This window comes from Amblyomma maculatum, chromosome 8, assembly GCF_055883805.1.
Source record: "Amblyomma maculatum isolate TAMU_Amacu chromosome 8, ASM5588380v1, whole genome shotgun sequence".
NCBI classification, from domain to species: Eukaryota; Metazoa; Arthropoda; class Arachnida; order Ixodida; family Ixodidae; genus Amblyomma; species Amblyomma maculatum.
The window spans coordinates 30,758,356-30,774,810 of record NC_139351.1 but is presented as its reverse complement, the minus strand read 5'-3'; the positions used below and the strand labels follow the sequence as shown (position 1 = coordinate 30,774,810).

The 16,455-nt window shown below is 44.6% G+C and overlaps 1 protein-coding gene across 1 annotated transcript in view; it reads left to right on the top strand.

Moving 5' to 3' along the window:
* LOC146180840 (phospholipid-transporting ATPase ABCA3-like) overlaps positions 1–16,455 on the top strand; it is a 170,033-nt gene that overhangs the window by 136,794 nt on the left and 16,784 nt on the right. The window contains exons 19-21 of the mRNA XM_084577709.1: positions 4,753–4,920; positions 8,345–8,679; positions 13,829–14,016. Of these exons, the coding sequence (XP_084433835.1) occupies positions 4,753–4,920; positions 8,345–8,679; positions 13,829–14,016 (691 nt within the window). The remainder of the gene's footprint in view (positions 1–4,752; positions 4,921–8,344; positions 8,680–13,828; positions 14,017–16,455) is intronic.

The following is a 16,455-nucleotide window of genomic DNA, read 5'->3' as shown; positions in this document are numbered from 1 at the left end:
ATCCGGAGCGTTCTGCATTGCGCGAGAACAAAGGTGCAGCCAGCACACATAATATTCGCGACCTTCATGCTGTGCTCTTAATGGGAGGCCATGCATCGTGACGTGTTTTTTCAACCTTAGTATAAAGGAACAGGACGTGTTCACTTATTTGTGAATCAAATTGCATCGTGTTTTTGTTTTCAAATTCACAAACACTCCCCTGTTTGATAGTTAGGCTCGTTCACAACCCATTGCTCATTTCCTTCATCTATTTGATCCGATTGGACAGGCTCGTCGAGGAACTCTACGGAAATTTCTTAAGCAAGTTCGGGAAATCTACATTAACTTCCTTAGTTCTCGCTTTTCTTTACATTCCTTCTACAACACCTACAGAAGGCAGACTGACTAAGGTTTTTTTAGTCTCTGTTCCCTATACCGTAGTGTCGGCAGCTTTATGGTTTATAAATAATGCCGATTTCAGCCGTTAAGCCCATTTGTATTCAATCCGCTGCAAAAACATCCGTTTTTAAATTACACACGCCCATTCTCCCTGTAAGGGCACAGTTTCAACCTAAGGACATGTTTTCATCATTGCAGCTGAGTTGCCCTCTGTATAATATGCCAGAAACAGTAGAAAAGTGTTTTATCCTTTGCTGTGACGCACTGCTTTTCTGGAACCTTATAGTGAACGATGAAGGACATTGAAATCACACCTTTGGCTGCAGATTGAGAAAGACTATACTGTGCCATATTGTTTATGAGAGGTTGATGGGGCGTTCCAGTTTGTGGAAGAGCCGTCTGATGGACCGGCCTGCCGTTCTAAACCATCATATAAGTCGTTAAATCGAGAGCAGATCGCTTTGATGTCGGAATTATATGGTACTTGCAAGTATCACCCTGCTGGCTATCGTATCCGGGTGCTTGTGGCTCTGCCCGGAAATTTGGCATTGAGCTCGCCTGATGCAGTCCGGTAATTTGATGCATGGGCTGTTCGAGTTCTTCTTTTGGGTTTTTTTCATGCAAAAACTACCGAAAGCACTGCAGAACTTCGAAAGCCTGGATGTCGTTGGTGCACGCGGTACAAGATGCACTTTTTGTACAGCTTTTATTAGCAACGATAGGGCTCGTATCACAGAGTGGAAATTCTCTTTCCTTCGCGCGCGTTTGTTGCAGTGCTCCTACTAGTACGAGGTTTGGTTCGGTTTGTGAGGTTTAACTTCCCAATGCGACAAGACTATGAGACGTTGTAGTAGAGGGCTTCGAAAATTTTGATATTTGTGGCGTGACATCGCTCCTGTCGCGTAGCATTCTCATAGCCACGTGACATTCTAATGCGACTTGACTGTCACGTGAAAAACATGACGAAGAGGCAGCTCCCGGGATCCGGACCGAGCCCTGCCCGGTGCTGAGGGAAAGGCGGCGTAGCTGCGGAGCACGGTTAGGAAACGCCTTTAGCTATCCTTGGATGCTGAACAAAAACAAAAACGGAGCGGTTGGCAGCACGAGGGAAATCCCTGCCCACTGCTTGGGGAACGGTTGCGTAGCTGCGGAGTACGGTTAGGAAACGCAGCTAGCTGATCCTGTATATTGGATCGAATTTCCCCTCGTGCATAAAGACATTACCCAGCCGCAAACGCGTTGGTTTCAGTTTCCGAAGATAACGGTGCCTCGACGGAAGCCTGGCGGCTGGGGCAAACTTAGCTCGGGTTCTGGGCAACTCGCCTTTGGCTTGAAAGAGCGAAAAAGACGGTGGAGAGTAGCTAAACGCTAGTAAGACCGAAACTTGGGAAAAGACCGGTGGAAAATAGGTGGAAGCGCCTAGTACGGAAAGACCTAAAGGCTGAGTACACACCCCGAAAGAGGTGGTCGGGAGAGAGTAGGGGCACTGAACAGTGTTAAAGCATTTAGTAATGCCCTGAAATCGACCGGCACAGATAAGGGTGCTGGAATGGCCTGAAAGCCGACCTCGGAAACTGTTAGCCGGCGAACAATTCGCCAAGTGCTCACGCGGGAAGCATCCTCTGTAAGATGCAAGGCCCTCCAGAATGAGGCAGACATAATCATGATGCAATGGATGGGATTAAAGCGAACTCCCCAGGTTACAGGGAACGCTGATCAATGTACCTTCCCACATGCACTGTCGAGTGAACACCGTGAAAGAGTATCCTTCAGTGTGAGCCAGATTAAAGTCTGGCCAGCTGCTGAGTACCTTGGAGTAGAAATGAACGTGGTGAAATCTACCTTTCTAGTTCCTAAATTAGAGTCGATGGACGGGGGGGGGGGGGGGGGCATTCAAAACGGGCATACAAAATAAAAAATGGGCTATAACCCGTCGTTTCTCGGGTTGCAGTGTTAAACGCGTAGGTTACAAAAGGCAGTATGGTGTCCCTTTTTATATCCGCAGCCACGTACATGACAGAATATTGGTCAACCTTTCATTTATGTGCTCAGTCAAGCCGTTTGCGGGTGATAGGGCGTCGAGGGGCGAAAAGTTGTTGCGCAGAGACGCAGGAGTTCTTCGACGACATCCGTAGTGAACTGACGACCGCGGTCACTTGCAATAATCCGTGGTGTCCCGTGGCGTAAGATGAGCGAGCGGAGCGGAAACATATATATCTGATATGCTGTAGCCGATGAAATAGCGGCCGTTTCGCAGTGCCGAGTCAGATACTCGGCGCAAACGACAATCCAGTGATTCAAGGCGCGCGTGTGCTGTGCGATGCCAGTGCGCGTTAAAGAACCCCAGGTGGTCAAAATTTCCGGAGTGCACTACGGCGTCTCTCATAGCCTGAGTTGCTTTGGGACGTTAAACCCCACAAACCAAACCAAATAATCCAATGATTGCCAAAGCAAGACTTTGTAGAAACGGACCCAGCAGGTCAGTGCCGACTTGCTCGAAGGGTGCGCTCGGAGGGGGTGCATGGTGCAGCAGCCCAGCAGGAGCAACTGTAAAACTTCTGTGGCGCTGGCACTGCGTGCAACTGGTCACGTAGCGTTCAATGGTCGATCGCATCTTAGGCCAATAATATCGTTCTTGAGCACGGCGGAGCGTGCGAGCCAATCCAAGATGACCGAACGTGGGGTCGTCGTGCAATACGCGCAAACAGATGAATATAGGTTTTTGGGAACTTCGAGTAGTAGTCATGGGCCCACTGGAGAATAGTTCTTCCACAGGGGACCGTCACGTACAAAAAAAAAAAAAACGGCTAGTAACTCGACGGGTCTGCGGGAAGTTGAAGAGATGCTGGAGACTGGGATCGTTTTCCTGTTCTGATTTAAAATCTTGAAGATCTGGGAACTCTGCAACCAGGACAGAAATGTATTTGTCGAAGTTGTCGACTTCGAAACTGGTGGTGGCTAGAGGAAGCCGCGAAAGGCAGTCTTTCCGCTTTTGTAGACAACGTCGAAAGTATACTCTTGGAGGCGAAGGGCCCTGCGCGTGAAACGACCACAAGGATCCCGAAGGTTTTTCAGCCAGCAGAGAGAGTGGTGGTCAGTGACGATTGTGAATGGCCATCCGTGTAAATATGAGCGGAACCGTTGGATGCCGAAGACCACTGCAAGGCACTCCTGCTCAGTGACCGTGCAGTCCCAATCAGGCTTGCTGAGCGAGCAGCTTGCATATGCGATAACATATTCTTGTCCGTTGCAGAGCTGAACCAAAATAGCCCCAATGCCAACACCGCTTGCGACCGTGTGGACTTTTGTGGTTGCGGCAGAGTCAAAGTGGTGTAGAATAGGAAGCGATGTCAACAAAACTTCAGCTGACGAAAGGAGGCTTGACACTCGGTGGTCCATTTGAAGGAAGCGCCCTTGAATAGCAGACTTGTCAGCGGGCCGACCGTGTCAGCAAACCGGTGTATAAAACGACGGAAATAAGAACATAACCGAGAGAAACAGCAGAGCTCTTTGACAGTCTTGAGCGGTTTGAACGACTCAACCGCCGCTGTTTTCTCAGGGTGAGTTCGTACCTCGTGCTTGTCAACGAGGTGCCCTAGCACAAGTCCTGGTGCTCGCCAAACTGGCTCTTCTTGAAATTGAGGACGAGGCCAGCGTTATACAAACAGTCCATGAAAATAGCTAAGCGTTTGTTATGTTCATTGAAGGTCCTTCCAAATATGACATCATTCAGTCAACACAAGCAAATGTCCCACTTCACACCGCGCAACACCATGTTCATAAATCTTGCGAAGGTTGCAGGTGCTTTGCAAAGTCCGAAAGGCGCTATCATTAAATTAAAAAAGTGCGTCCGGCGTGCGAAATGCAGTTTTTCTTGTCATTACGCTACACAGGGATCTACCAGTAACCTGATCTTTGATCGACACACGAGAGATATATACTTCACCCACTACTCTTCGGAATATTACTAGTGATGTCACCAACTGATAACGTGACATCCGAAGACACATTTTGCAGACTTCTGATTCCGACCTAGTCTAGTAAACCTTTCTCCTTAATAAACGAAAAGATGCGCTGATAGTATAAAGCTGTTACGCGTGAGCCCGGGAAATGTTCGTTCTGGCAAGGTATCGGAACCCAGCCGCGTAAATTATTTCTCACAATTTCATTACAACCGATTTGACGTGGCACGCACGGTTGCTATGAAATGGATTCGCGCCATTTTCACGTCGACCGCCATTGCCTACATATTTCGGAATAGCGCAACCTTGACAAACATGAGCAGTAGAGCTATAGCTATATAATTATTACATTCCTTTCTTAATGACAGCCAACTGATGATGTGCGCTCTTTGGTTTCATTATTGCGTTTCAGGTGTCTTTCAGAACCCAGACAGAAAGGTGGACATTCCCGAACTTTTCTCGTTCTCTGAGCATGGCATACTCAAGGACCTAGGGTTTGTTTTGTTCGTGGGGATGGTCCTCTTTGCACTGGTCACTTTTCTGCACTCTGGCAAAGCATTGAAGATTCTTTCGAGAAGAGGTTTGTATGTACTGTTTGCAGTTAGAGGGTCTTGGTATGATTCGCATGCAGGTAGTGAGTTTTCGCTGTACGAAATACACAGGAGAGTGTACATCTTAATCTACTCTCAAGCGCAGGATGCCGCAAAAGAAGTGGCTAACATCGCGTTGCAACCCGAAACTATCAAAGAGCCCCTTTTTTACTTGCGTGTCTGTCAAGCACACCGGTCATTCACTTCTGTGGCGTTTATAACAGCATCATTGTAAGAATATGCAGAATAAACATGAAAACGATATTACATTTACAAAAAATATTTCATCACACAATTTTGGGGCTTATTTAGGTGGGAACGAGAAGAAAAAGCGGTTATACATAATTAAGATGACTGAATAAAGTAACAGTTGACCGGGAGCCTCAGTATTGAAGCCAATTCAACATTTCGACAAGGAGGCTTGTGATCGTATGGGCAGGTTTTATATTGTCACTGGTAGGGTTTAAATTGGCTCTTTCTTTCAATGAAAGACAGTGAGAGAGAGAGGGGCGGCGAGAGGAGAAGAGGGGAAATGAGTAAAGGAATGTTTCTTTGAGTATGAATTTCTATGAACCTTAAACCGATGGTACCGTCACCTTATAAACAGAATAAAAAGGCGGCAGCAGTAGGGAAAACTACAATGCTATTTGGCTGAAGATTCATCTACTCCCTCTCTCCCTCCCACTCTATCTTACTTGTTTTTTTTTTTCGGAAGCAAAAGCGCTTTTAATCCCTGCCAGTGATGATCGGGCTGCGCAGACGAAGACATGTCTTCTAGCCGAAGCGTCTACTTCGCTAACGAAGTGGGGCTCTCCCTCATCCGTTCAATTTTCTTCCAATCTTGGTTATGGTTAAAGATTCATCTACTCCCTCTCTCCCTCCCACCCTATCTTGTTCTTTCGGAAGAAAACGCGCTTTTAATCCCTGCGAGTGATGATCGAGCTGCGCAGACGAAGACATGTCCCCTAGCCGAAACGTCGGCTTCGCTAACGAAGTGGGGCTCCCCCTCATCCGTTCAGTTTTCTTCCAGTCTTGGTTGTGGTTTTAGGAGGAGACGAAAATCCTTAGAATGAGAGACGGAATTCCGTCTTTCATAGGAATGACACCAGGCATCATGGCTTTCACCCTAAGCCTAAACCATACCCGGTGGGCATAAATCATTTGTCATTTAGCCACTGCTAGATCAGAATAAACAGAGAACATTCAGGGCTCTTAAGACTCCTACTTCCTACAGATGCAAACCATTGTCTCATCCTGTGTTCTCTGTAGTGGTTTGTTGAATTTAGTACTTATGTACAAACACGGTCAATGGCCAACTGAGGTACGGCGCTAGCTGTGGAATGTTCAATTCTCTTTGGAATGTTGGTAAAGTCTATCGTAACCATAAACTTCTTCACCACCACCTCCATCATTCTTAGCAGCTGACACAGAAGTCATCTGTCAGGCTGACACTTGTAGCACTTGTAATCTGCGGAACTACTTTTTTCTCGGTTCTAACTCCTTGATGCACGAGCTCTCTTTCGGCAGATACGACTGGATCGCCGAAATAAGAATGGTAAAGATAATTGGTATATTTATTTGGACTAATAATTGAAGCAATCTGCCTCTTGCAGAGTATCCGCCGTATGCCCCGATATAGCCCCAGTGTTAAAACGAATCTGAAGCAAGTTCCGTTTCAGTAATATTGTGGACACTGAAAAGCACAATATATTACATAACAGAATTTTAGAGCTATCGAACAAAAATTTAATTTATAATTTTGTTAGACGTGCTGAGCAGCGTAACAGTTCCTTTACAGGCAAGGTCAGAGGAATGTCTGAGTATTAACTTCACAAATATAGCATTTCATTTTATTCCATCCTCGCTATTTCTGCATTCTTTGAGAGTCCAAAAAGCAGTTGATTCATGCCAAAATTACATTTATTTCTACGTTCTTGTGCTCTGAGCTCTGTGATTGTAGCAAGCGGCATCGCGTTTTCATGTACCATTGTTCGCACATTAATGCGTGCCCCGCGTTAACATTGCTTTCAAGTTTTATGTATGTATGTATGTATGTATGTATGTATGTATGTATGTATGTATGTATGTATGTATGTATGTATGTATGTATGTATGTATGTATGTATGTATGTATGTATGTATGTATGTATGTATGTATGTATGTATGTATGTATGTATGTATGTATGTATGTATGTATGTATGTATGTATGTATGTATGTATGTATGTTGGTTGGTTGGTTTGTGGGGTTTAACGTCCCAAAGCAACTCAGGCTATGAGAGACGCCGTAGTGGAGGACTCCGGAAATTTCGACCACCTGGGGTTCTTTAACGTGCACTGAAATCGCACAGCACACGGGCGCCTTGCTTTTCGCCTCCATCGAAAAGCGGCCGCCGAGGCCGGGATTCGATCCCGCGTCCTTGGGCACAGTAGTCTAGCGCCGTAACCACTGCGCCACCCCGACGGGGTGTATGTATGTATGTATGTATGTATGTATGTATGTATGTATGTATGTATGTATGTATGTATGTATGTATGTATGTATGTATGTATGTATGTATGTATGTATGTATGTATGTATGTATGTATGTATGTATGTATGTATGTATGTATGTATGTATGTATGTATGCATGCATGCATGCATGCATGCATGCATGCATGCATGCATGCATGCATGTATGTATGTATGTATGTATGTATGTATGTATGTATGTATGTATGTATGTATGTATGTATGTATGTATGTATGTATGTATGTATGTATGTATGTGTGTGTGTGTGTGTGTGTATGTATGTATGTATGTATGTATGTATGTATGTATGTATGTATGTATGTATGTATGTATGTATGTATGTATGTATGTATGTATGTATGTATGTATGTATGTATGTATGTATGTATGTATGTATGTATGTATGTATGTATGTATGTATTACTTTATTAGGGAGCCGGCAAACGACGGTTAAAGCGTCGTGACACTGGCCAAGCGTCTACCCGGTGTTAAGCCCTACTCTGCACTACCTCATTTGGCCCGTTTGTGGTATTTTATGTAAATAGCCCTATAAGTCTTATGCGTTTCACTCGCTATTTCAGCCATTCAAAGCACGCAGCCGACTTTCCTTATCTTTGTGACTTTATCACGGCGCAGTTGAAGCATAGTACCAGAATATGAACCTTACCAATTTGTTTGCTGTCTTTCTCATCTTATAGTAGTTCTGTTCTAAATTTAGACCCTGGTTTGCGACATAGGGAAAGCGGATTCGCAGGAAGATAATATCACAGGTTGAGCATATAAGAGCAACCAGATTGGGCCCGTAATAGATATAGAATGCGCGTTAGTGTAACAAAGGGCATGCTCAATTGTTTGATATAACCGGGCCTGAATAAACAGTGCAAACCTTTGATGCACTCAGGTAACGACAGACCTTTGGAAACCAATGATGCGGCTCTGGATGAAGATGTGGGGGCTGAGAAGGCGCTTGCCAATCGGCTCGCTTCGAATGGTGCGTCCGTACAGTTGGAGAACGATGGTTACACATTCGTGGCTTACAACCTGCACAAGAAATTCGGCGCTTTGTGGGCTGTCCGGGGAATAAGCCTGGCACTGCGCCGCGGCGAATGCTTCGGTCTTCTCGGCGTGAACGGCGCCGGAAAAAGCACTACTTTCCAAATGCTTACGGGCCTACTTGCGCCTACTGCGGGTGACGCTTATATGACCGGCGTCACCCTCTCAGCCTCTTCTAGAAAGGTAAAGGTTTAATTGTCGCTGCGCTATTTTCTACCAGGATCAGTAATTTCAGTGAAACAGCTGGAAGGTGTAAGCTTGTACAAACCAGTCCGCATGGAATACATAACAGAATTATTCAGCTTTTAATGTATTTGCTGCATATATATTAAGGCGAAAGCCTTCCTAGGCGCCTGGTACGAAATCCCGTGCGGGAGATCTGCCATATTCTGCGAGATTGCGCGATATGTATTCTGGTCTAGTGCTCAAGCCATCTGCAATCCCACACTTGAACGTCCGTCAAGAAACGGCGCGCGACAGGAGCGATGGTTTACCGTCCAAACTCATACTTGCCCGAGAAAGTGTCACAGATACTGCGGCTTTTATTTTCTGTAAACCAATTATTATATGTATCACTGCAACGAACACCGATAAGAGGGAGAGGCAAATGATAGAAGAGAAAGGGTAGGCCTTCGCCATTCTCTTCTTGACAGACATCTAAGAGACCCTTTGATCTTTTTCTTGAATGATTTTTTATCAGCCATGGGATGTCATACAGTGTCTTCATAGGCCTTATATTTCCTTCCGCCGAAGACTTGGATAATATCTGAAGATATGCATCCCTTGCATATCTTGGAAACAACTTGGAAAGTGCAAAGGACAAAACGTTTCTGGTACCACATTGCTATTCATGTGAAATAATGAAGAAGGAGAAAAAGAAGTGCACTGCTAAGTTTGACAAGGTTAGGAATTTGTATCGCCACAAAGAGAAGATGACGAGAGAGATAGTGGAACCATATTTTATTTCAACGGACAATAAGTGTGTCAGCAAGAGTTCTCTTGCTCTTTAAATCAAAGAGGTGCCTTTTTTAAGTGATTTTTTTGTCCAGCAGGTGAACCCAGGGGTTGTTTCACGCGACTGTTTGGTTTTCTTCATGTTTTTTTTTTCTGGGCCTTGGAGTAAAGGGCTTAGGCATAATTGTGAGTCAGCGCTTGTACTGTGGCTTTCTTTTATCTTGTCCTTTGTCTTCGTGTTCGCGCTGTTTATATCAACAATGAATCCCTTCACGAGGAACCTAAATTCGATGCGACTTTAACAATTGTGAAAAAGATATGCGACCCAACTTTCTGCGTGACAAAAGTTATCACCTGGTTGATTAGGGACATTTATAGCTCGTTACCAGGGGCGTGATTTGTGACGCACAGACGATGTACTGTCCATTTCTTTAGCGAAAAAGGCGCTTTCTCTAAAGCTTTCGGAGTATGGGATATATTGATATTTATTTCAGCATCAAGCTTGTAGCATGAGGAGGAAGAGGCGTCCACTGCTGATGTTTCACAATCGGTTCAGCACCCGGCTGGAACATGTGCTTTGCGTTGTTCCAAAAGCTTCAACGATGTGTTTGTAGCATATTGCAAAAGTGGAATTCATGTCAAGGCCTTCAACGAGAGCAGTGCTTTTCATGTGTGATTTTGAATGCGATCTAGAGCTAGTAGGAAAAATAACAGAAGTCATCTTTTATTACGGCGCAAAAAGTTTGAGGACATCTAGAGGCAATCACTGGACGCTCTGTTGGTGCAATTATTGCCGTAAAGATTTTGTGTTTCACTTTTTTGCAAGGATCTCTAAAGGAAAAACACCCGCTGCTAGGACAATGTGCTGCGCTCTGTTTACTAATGACAAGTGTCTTAACCGGCATTTTAAAACATCTTTATAGCGTTTGTTTATTTTGTTTGGTACCCCGGCCGTGGCAGCCGCTTTTCGATGAAAGCGAAAAGTAAGGTACCATGTTGTGTGCGATGTCAGTGCGCGATAAAAATACTCAGTCAGTGGAAATATCCTGAGCCCTTTACTATGGCGTCTCTCATAGCCTGAGTCGTGTTCGAAAGGTGAACCGCGTACATCATGCAAACCAAACCTCTTGTTTAGTATCGAGATGACAGGTACGTAAGCAGCAATGACTGCGGAGCTGAATGTTTGAGGCATTATAGCGTGATCATTCTTCGTGCTAGCTGGCTTCATGTTTTAGCTGTGGGCTGAAGTAATCAAGGCTCATCTTTCCTAAAGGAGAGCTCATGGTTAAGAAATATTTACCTGAAGTGGTTACCAGCTTTTAGTCAAAAACCCAACCTCAGTTAACTGAGTTTCATTTACAATGTTGGTGAGTTGGATTCAAGCTTATTCGGACACTCCCTGAAATCAAAATTTGAAGGGTTCAACGCTGCTGAACCGAATATAAAGATAAAGCATAAGCTGGGGGTGACCGAGCATTTTTCTTCTTCTAATTCGTCTTCTTCTCCTCCTCCTCCTCCTTCTTCTTCTTCTTCTTCCCAAGCCCATATACAGCCCCGCTTTATCCAAGCCGCCTGATTGTGACTTAGTGGCCTATAGGGGTAACGTGAATGCCAGGGTCCTGGCAGGCTGATTCTGACGTAACCGTATCATGTGAAACAAAAGACCCAAGTTGGCAGCTCCTGCCAGGGGACCACGAACATGAACACGTACACTGACACGTACAGGGACACGTACAGGTACACGTCCACGAACACGTCCACGGCACACAAAGACGAGCGGTTAGGCCTGGCGTAGTATTGCTTTCGTAAAAATAATAAATTTGAATGACAATCTGACATTTTTACGGAATGTGCTGCGATTACTCTCCATACGCTGCATCGCATTTCTAGAAAAACGAAACCTTTTATTGCATCCAAAGCAGATAAAAATTCGTGTCTCCACATATATTCATGAAATGTTCGTAGCTGTTGCTTCAGAGCTTAATTTCAGCTCGGCACTTTCTTGCGAACTAAATATTTTAATATAGCCTATGTATATATCCTAAGACGAAAACGAGGGGCATTTGTGAGGCTTGGCTGTGATTCTCCCACCTCTATTCCTTGCGAAAGGGAAGAGCGAACCCATGAATTACACAGTCGATTGAGCGAAATAGGTTAACACTAGGTGTTGCTTAAGCCACCATTTTTCAGCGCAGCCTGTGGAACCAATGAGGCAAATTTAATCAAGACTCCTCTAGAACACATGGAATGTATATCATTAAGGTACGCTTTCGTTAGAGGAAAAAAAAAGCAGAAATATAACTCTTTCAGATGGCACTCTAAACATACATATGCTTAACATCTGAGCTGCTGCTAATGATGTCGTATGCAGTGTGGGACTTTAATACACCATTAAGGACATTATACATCCTGGGATTAAGATCCCTGCAAAATTGGTCTTAGCCAGTGCACAAAATACATTGCAGAGATAGTGCTTCTCTGGGTCGCTCTTATTCTGACATAACTTGAAAACTTGTGTTGGTTCGGAAATTCATTTCATATGGACTCGTGGGGAACACGCTTAATATTGCCGATAGCTTCGTACTGAAAGTGACCGCAAATTGAAGTCAAGCCTAGTTTTATGCATGGGTAGCTTCCTGGTTCATGCCTCTTCCTTAACAGAGACAGATGCGAAAATAATGGGTCAAAATCATCTCTATACCTCTCGTCGCTTTAGTTCATAAAACAGGACTCAGCCAGGGGTATTACAGTGATTAAACTTCAACACATATGAGCGAAGAGTCGGCACATGGCAGCAATATATAGCTTTAATTGCAGCTCTATATAATTTGCATGTTGATATAAATGAGTATCATGCAGTTTCTTGAAAACGCTGCCGTATACAGTTACTCTGTCGCGATAGTTATTGCAGTTTTCACTTTACGGGGCTGAAGTTTTGTATCTTAGACGGCCAAGGTGACAATGTTTTAGAGGCACTGCACTGAGCACCAGAATAGTTTGTTGCACACGCAGGCACAGAGCATGAACCGGAAATAATAACTAAGTTACGGTGTTATCTATGTCTAATAAAGGCAAAGGTATTTGCCACTCATGTCTGCAGTTTTGAGGCGTACCAATAAAAATTAAATCATGCACACAAAAATAAAGAAGACATCTCCCTTATCAATAAACCAAAAATTTGTACATGAAAATACGCACGCGCGAAACTGATACTTTGTCAGAATAACCGCGATCATATTCTCAAGACACGATGTAATCAGGGTTTTATATTGCTTTAAGATGTCGACAAGGCCTATTTATACAATCTGCCGGAGCCATCTTGCTCCCGCTTTCACTGCGGCTGAAATTGTTCGCGTTGTTAATAGATAGAAAAAAAAATGTACGCCAAAACTTACTTGCAGCAAACACTTCCACATGCAAAATAGGCACACTGACTCCATTATGTGTCTGTGATATATTGAGCAACTTATTAGTGCCATTTGGGTCTGCTTATTAGAAAGCTCATGCTTCACGCAAATGAGCACGTTTATGTAGGATGAAAACGCACTGTTAGCCGAAATAGAGCTCCTGCTGCAAACCCAGTCGGAAAAAACTACAGAAAATTTTCTGTTGTTACGACAAAATTTCTGTGCGGTTTTTGACGGGAAACTTGTTGTGACAACAGAACGATCGAAATTTCTGTAGTTACAACAAAATGTACTACAGAACAACAGACAACAGAAATATACTACAGGAAAACTACAGAACAACAGTAAAGTACTACAGAACTACAGAAAAATCTGACGTTTGCGACAGAACTACAGAATACTGTGGCGTATTTTTGACATGGTTCTGTAGTTTTTTTCGCCTGGGAAGACTCCAAAGATGATAAAAAATCCCTGATATTTAAGATATTTCATTCATGCTGCGGCGCGAAATGCAATAGAATAAGACGTAGAGCCACCGAGCGGAGACTTTCCGTAGCGACACGTACTTGAACCCATTTGCGGGGAGCCCAGTGAGGTATTACGACGGCGCTAAGAAACAGACGTGCTATCAATGGTTCAGCTATTATTTATTTATTTATTACAGATACCTCAATGGCCTTTAGATGAAGGTTTTACATGAGGGGTGGGCAAACAACCTGGTGTTAATAAAACAATGTCTCTATGGCTTTCTTGAAATGTTCCGGGCTTGTATGAAGGACAGCACTTGTGGGAAGATTGTTCCAGTCACAGTGTGTTCACTTGGCGGGCTCAGTCCTGAGGTATAAAATATAATGCAGCGGTCTATGTTGGCGCAATTTCTTCGATAAGTACGATCACAGCATGCATCAATTGCGGAAAAAAAGCGATGTAGTATATATCTGGATGTGAATTCTCGCGGTCCTTATTGGCAGTGGCAATCGTACATCGGCTACTGCCCCCAATCGGACCCTCTCCTGCCGAAGCTGAAAGGAGTGGAGCAACTGCGGATCTTCTGTCACCTCCGGGGCATTCCAAAGGACAAAATAGATGGAGCAATACGGACCGCCATAACTCTCACGGACCTCGAGAAATACGCCGACAAGCCGTGCGAAGAGTACAGGTATGCCAGCCAATGGCCGTGGGCGGAATCCTGTTGCAAAAGATTGCTGTACAGGGTGTGTTTGGAAGGTAATGCAATTATTTTTTATTGGGCGCTGCTGTCTGTTCCACCACGCTCAGATATCCTCCGAGCGCGAAATCAGATCGCGGATACATTGCAGTTGCAGAACGACAGCACTCCCAGCCACACTTCTCTCTGCGCGTATACGGGGTTTCCTAGCCAAACACAACTTGACCACGCTGCCCCAGCCCTCTAGTCCTGACCTTGCTGCGGCAGACTTTTCCTGTTGTAATGGGAGGCTTTGCACAGGACGCTACGCCATAAACAGTTAAGGGAACGTTCGGCGATCAGTCGTAGAGCTTGTGTCAGCACACACACGAGCGTCGCAGCGAGCGTCATCGCCATTATCTTTCCTGACCGTCAGGCGTTGAACATGGTTGTCGTCGTTCTCTTCAGCATCAGGCGCTGAACATATCAGAGCCGAATACCTGTTTTACATTGTTCCCGAGAATCAAGAGCGTCCCGAAAGGAGTCTGTTTTGGCAACATCCAAGCGATTCAGACCGCCGTGACAAAGGCTCTAAACGAGGTTCCTGACGACGCCTTTGGGGAGGCGTGCAGGGCATGGTAGAGTCACTGGCAAAATGTGTATATGCCATAGGGGACTATTTTGATGAATTTTAATATTTGTGACGATATCTTGAATAAATGTCTTTCTACAGATAAAATTACATTACTCTCCGAACACACCCTGCACAGTGCATGCTTGCTTTATGAAGCAAATTACTGGTTAATTTCACAGGCCAGCGCCAGCCCTAACCAGTTGCCTACCCGAATATTCAGCACTGTGACGACTTAGGTAAAACTTTAAATCCATAAGAGGCACTCTTTCAAAGTAGACAAAGGGCTACCAAATATTATACGTTTCGTCCACGTCTGTTGGTCCACATATCACGTCTTGTTGCTTCTTGGTGCAGCCTTCACTGTGGCTTTTGAGTTCAATGTCCCCAGATATTATCCCGGCCGCCCAATCAGTACTTTAATTAGGCGATAAAACGTAAAGCTTCATTCAGTGTACACGTTTGTAGCCAGGCCTGTTAAACGTTCGTTTCCAAGGATAACATCATAGCAAAGATTTGTTACGGACAGCGCGATGACAGACGAAATGACTAAGTAAAGGAACACATGAACCAGCGCTTAGTCGCAAATACCAATTTTAACCAGCTAGAGGTAACGACCATGGGCTACAGAAAATCCAGCGTTGGCCTTGTCGCAGTCTCTGTCGTAAGCGAAAAGTCGTAGTCATGATTTGACAGGTGGTGAGTATCAGCTTACATCGCTATGCACTGATTGATAGTAGGGTTGTGCGGCGTTAAGCGAGCAAGTGATGGTCGATTTGGCAACAGGTGCCAACCTGTGCTTCCATATTTAGACTGGAGCATGAGGAGTGTGGGACCCTTGAGCACCCTTGCATTCCCAATCAGACACGACGTTTAAGCCACACAGGCACGATTGTAGGACTTGGTTAAGCGTGGCTGTAAGTTTGGTGATCTTTTATGTATTGTGCAAGCTAACGAATATGTGCTAGAAGTATATGCGAGATGATAGGCGAAAAAGCTAAGGAATATTTAGTTAGGCAAGGAGGAAAATGCTTGTAGGCGAAAAAGGATTCCAAAGGGAGCTGCTAAAAAGAGCCTTTAACGGTCGAGTATACTGTCTTTCAATTTTTTTTTTGTAGAAAGGAAGCACGTTTATCGTAACGTCATGGCTTACAACCAGACACATTTGCTCATACCACAATCACAACCGGCGACAATAAAGAACCGCGGTTAGGCCCAAAACCGTTTTCTGAAGTGTTTCAGCCCAAAAGCTTTATAAAATATTTTAACCGTTGAGCTACTTGAGTGCATTCATCAGCACTAGTGTTTGCAAACGATGTTCAAAGAGGAGACTGGAACGCTAGCGGGAATGAAATGACTGGGCATCACGTGAGCGTAAGGCGGTAAAGGAATGAGTCGGGGAGTGAATATCTGTAAACAATGGACTCTGAGAAGAGAAGGCAAATAGATGGCAGAATCGAGGTCATATGACAAACCGTGATGAGAAGGACACAACAGATGTGGTGGCTGCGACACCGTTCCACGTGAAGACAGTACAAGTCAGATAAATGTACATTGCAAGGTTGGACTCCGCCACAAATTCCAGTCTATGCTTAATTCTGATACAATTGCAATAAAATAGCTGTGGTGCATGCAGGTATAGCGCTAACCTTATATCCGAGCTTGGCCGCATTGAGGTTCACGCCGTATGACTTACACGTCAGACGTATTCACAACGAACGCAAGGTTGAAAGTTTGGCGAGTTGAATCTTGTTCATTCTGAAGGTAGCGCAAAATACGGGGACCAAGAAGTAGAAGGACGCAACACGAGCGTTTTTTCG